Raw genomic sequence first — 942 nt, forward strand, 5'->3', positions numbered from 1 at the left:
GTCCAGCTGGGCGCGCTGCCGCGAGAGAAGCTCAAGGGGACGATCCGCGTCGAGTTTGTGTCCGAGCTCGGCCTGGCGGAGGCGGGCATCGACCGCACCGGCGTCTGCAAGGAGCCCCTCGAGGACGCGGCTGGTTCCGCGTCCGAGGTCCGCTGATCAAGCCTCCTTAGGCGTCTTCAAGGAGTTTCTCGAGGACGCGATGCGCGCCGCCATCGACGCGCAGCGCGGCCTCTTCGCCCGGACGGCGCAGCGGAGGATCTACCCGTCGCCGAGCTCGGGCGTCGCCGAGTCGGCGCACGAGCCTAGAAGGGGAAGACGGAGTCAGAAGGCGGGGTCTTGCGTCCCAACCCGCGCTCGAGAGGGCACGTATTCAACCGTCTTCGGCTGTATGTGGCTGTATTTGCTGTATTTGTGTCGCTCGTGTTCACGCGGTGCTCTGAAGACTCGGCACACACCCGTCTTCCCGCCCTGATGTCGGTGTGTTCGTCACGTAGGCGCACGAGCGGCTCTTCGAGTTTGCGGGCAGGCTGCTCGGCAAGGCTCAGCTGGCGGACTTTTCCCAGACATGTCCAAGACACGTCCCCGACATGTCCCGCAGGCTGCTCGGCAAGGCGGTGTATGAGGGCATCGTGCTCGACGCGGCGCTCGCCGACTTCTTCGCTGCAAAGCTGCTCGGCAAGCCGGGATCGATCGACGACCTCGCGTCGCTCGACCCGGAGCTCTTCCAGTCGCTGCAGCTCGTCAAGAGTTACGACGGCGACGTCGAGGGCGACCTCTGCCTCTGCTTCACCGTCGACGAGGACGTCTTCGGCGTGCGCACCGCGGTCGACCTGCGCGAGGGCGGCAGCACGATGCCAGTCACGCGCGAGAACCGGATCGAGTGAGACTCGAGATCCGCCCGAGATGTGATCCCTCGGGTAGTCTGCGACTCGCCCGCGCCGT

General features: G+C 66.2%; 1 protein-coding gene across 1 annotated transcript in view; it reads left to right on the forward strand.

Moving 5' to 3' along the window:
• EMIHUDRAFT_226468 (hypothetical protein) overlaps nucleotides 1–884 on the forward strand; it is a gene marked incomplete at both ends in the record, with an annotated part of 2,299 nt that extends 1,415 nt beyond the window's left edge. Inside the window, 3 exons of the mRNA XM_005788794.1 lie at nucleotides 26–133; nucleotides 171–288; nucleotides 599–884. Coding sequence (XP_005788851.1) covers nucleotides 26–133; nucleotides 171–288; nucleotides 599–884 — 512 coding nt within the window. The remainder of the gene's footprint in view (nucleotides 1–25; nucleotides 134–170; nucleotides 289–598) is intronic.
• Nucleotides 885–942: the final 58 nt, after the last annotated feature.

This window comes from Emiliania huxleyi, assembly GCF_000372725.1.
Source record: "Emiliania huxleyi CCMP1516 chromosome Unknown EMIHUscaffold_132, whole genome shotgun sequence".
NCBI classification, from domain to species: domain Eukaryota; phylum Haptophyta; order Isochrysidales; family Noelaerhabdaceae; genus Emiliania; species Emiliania huxleyi.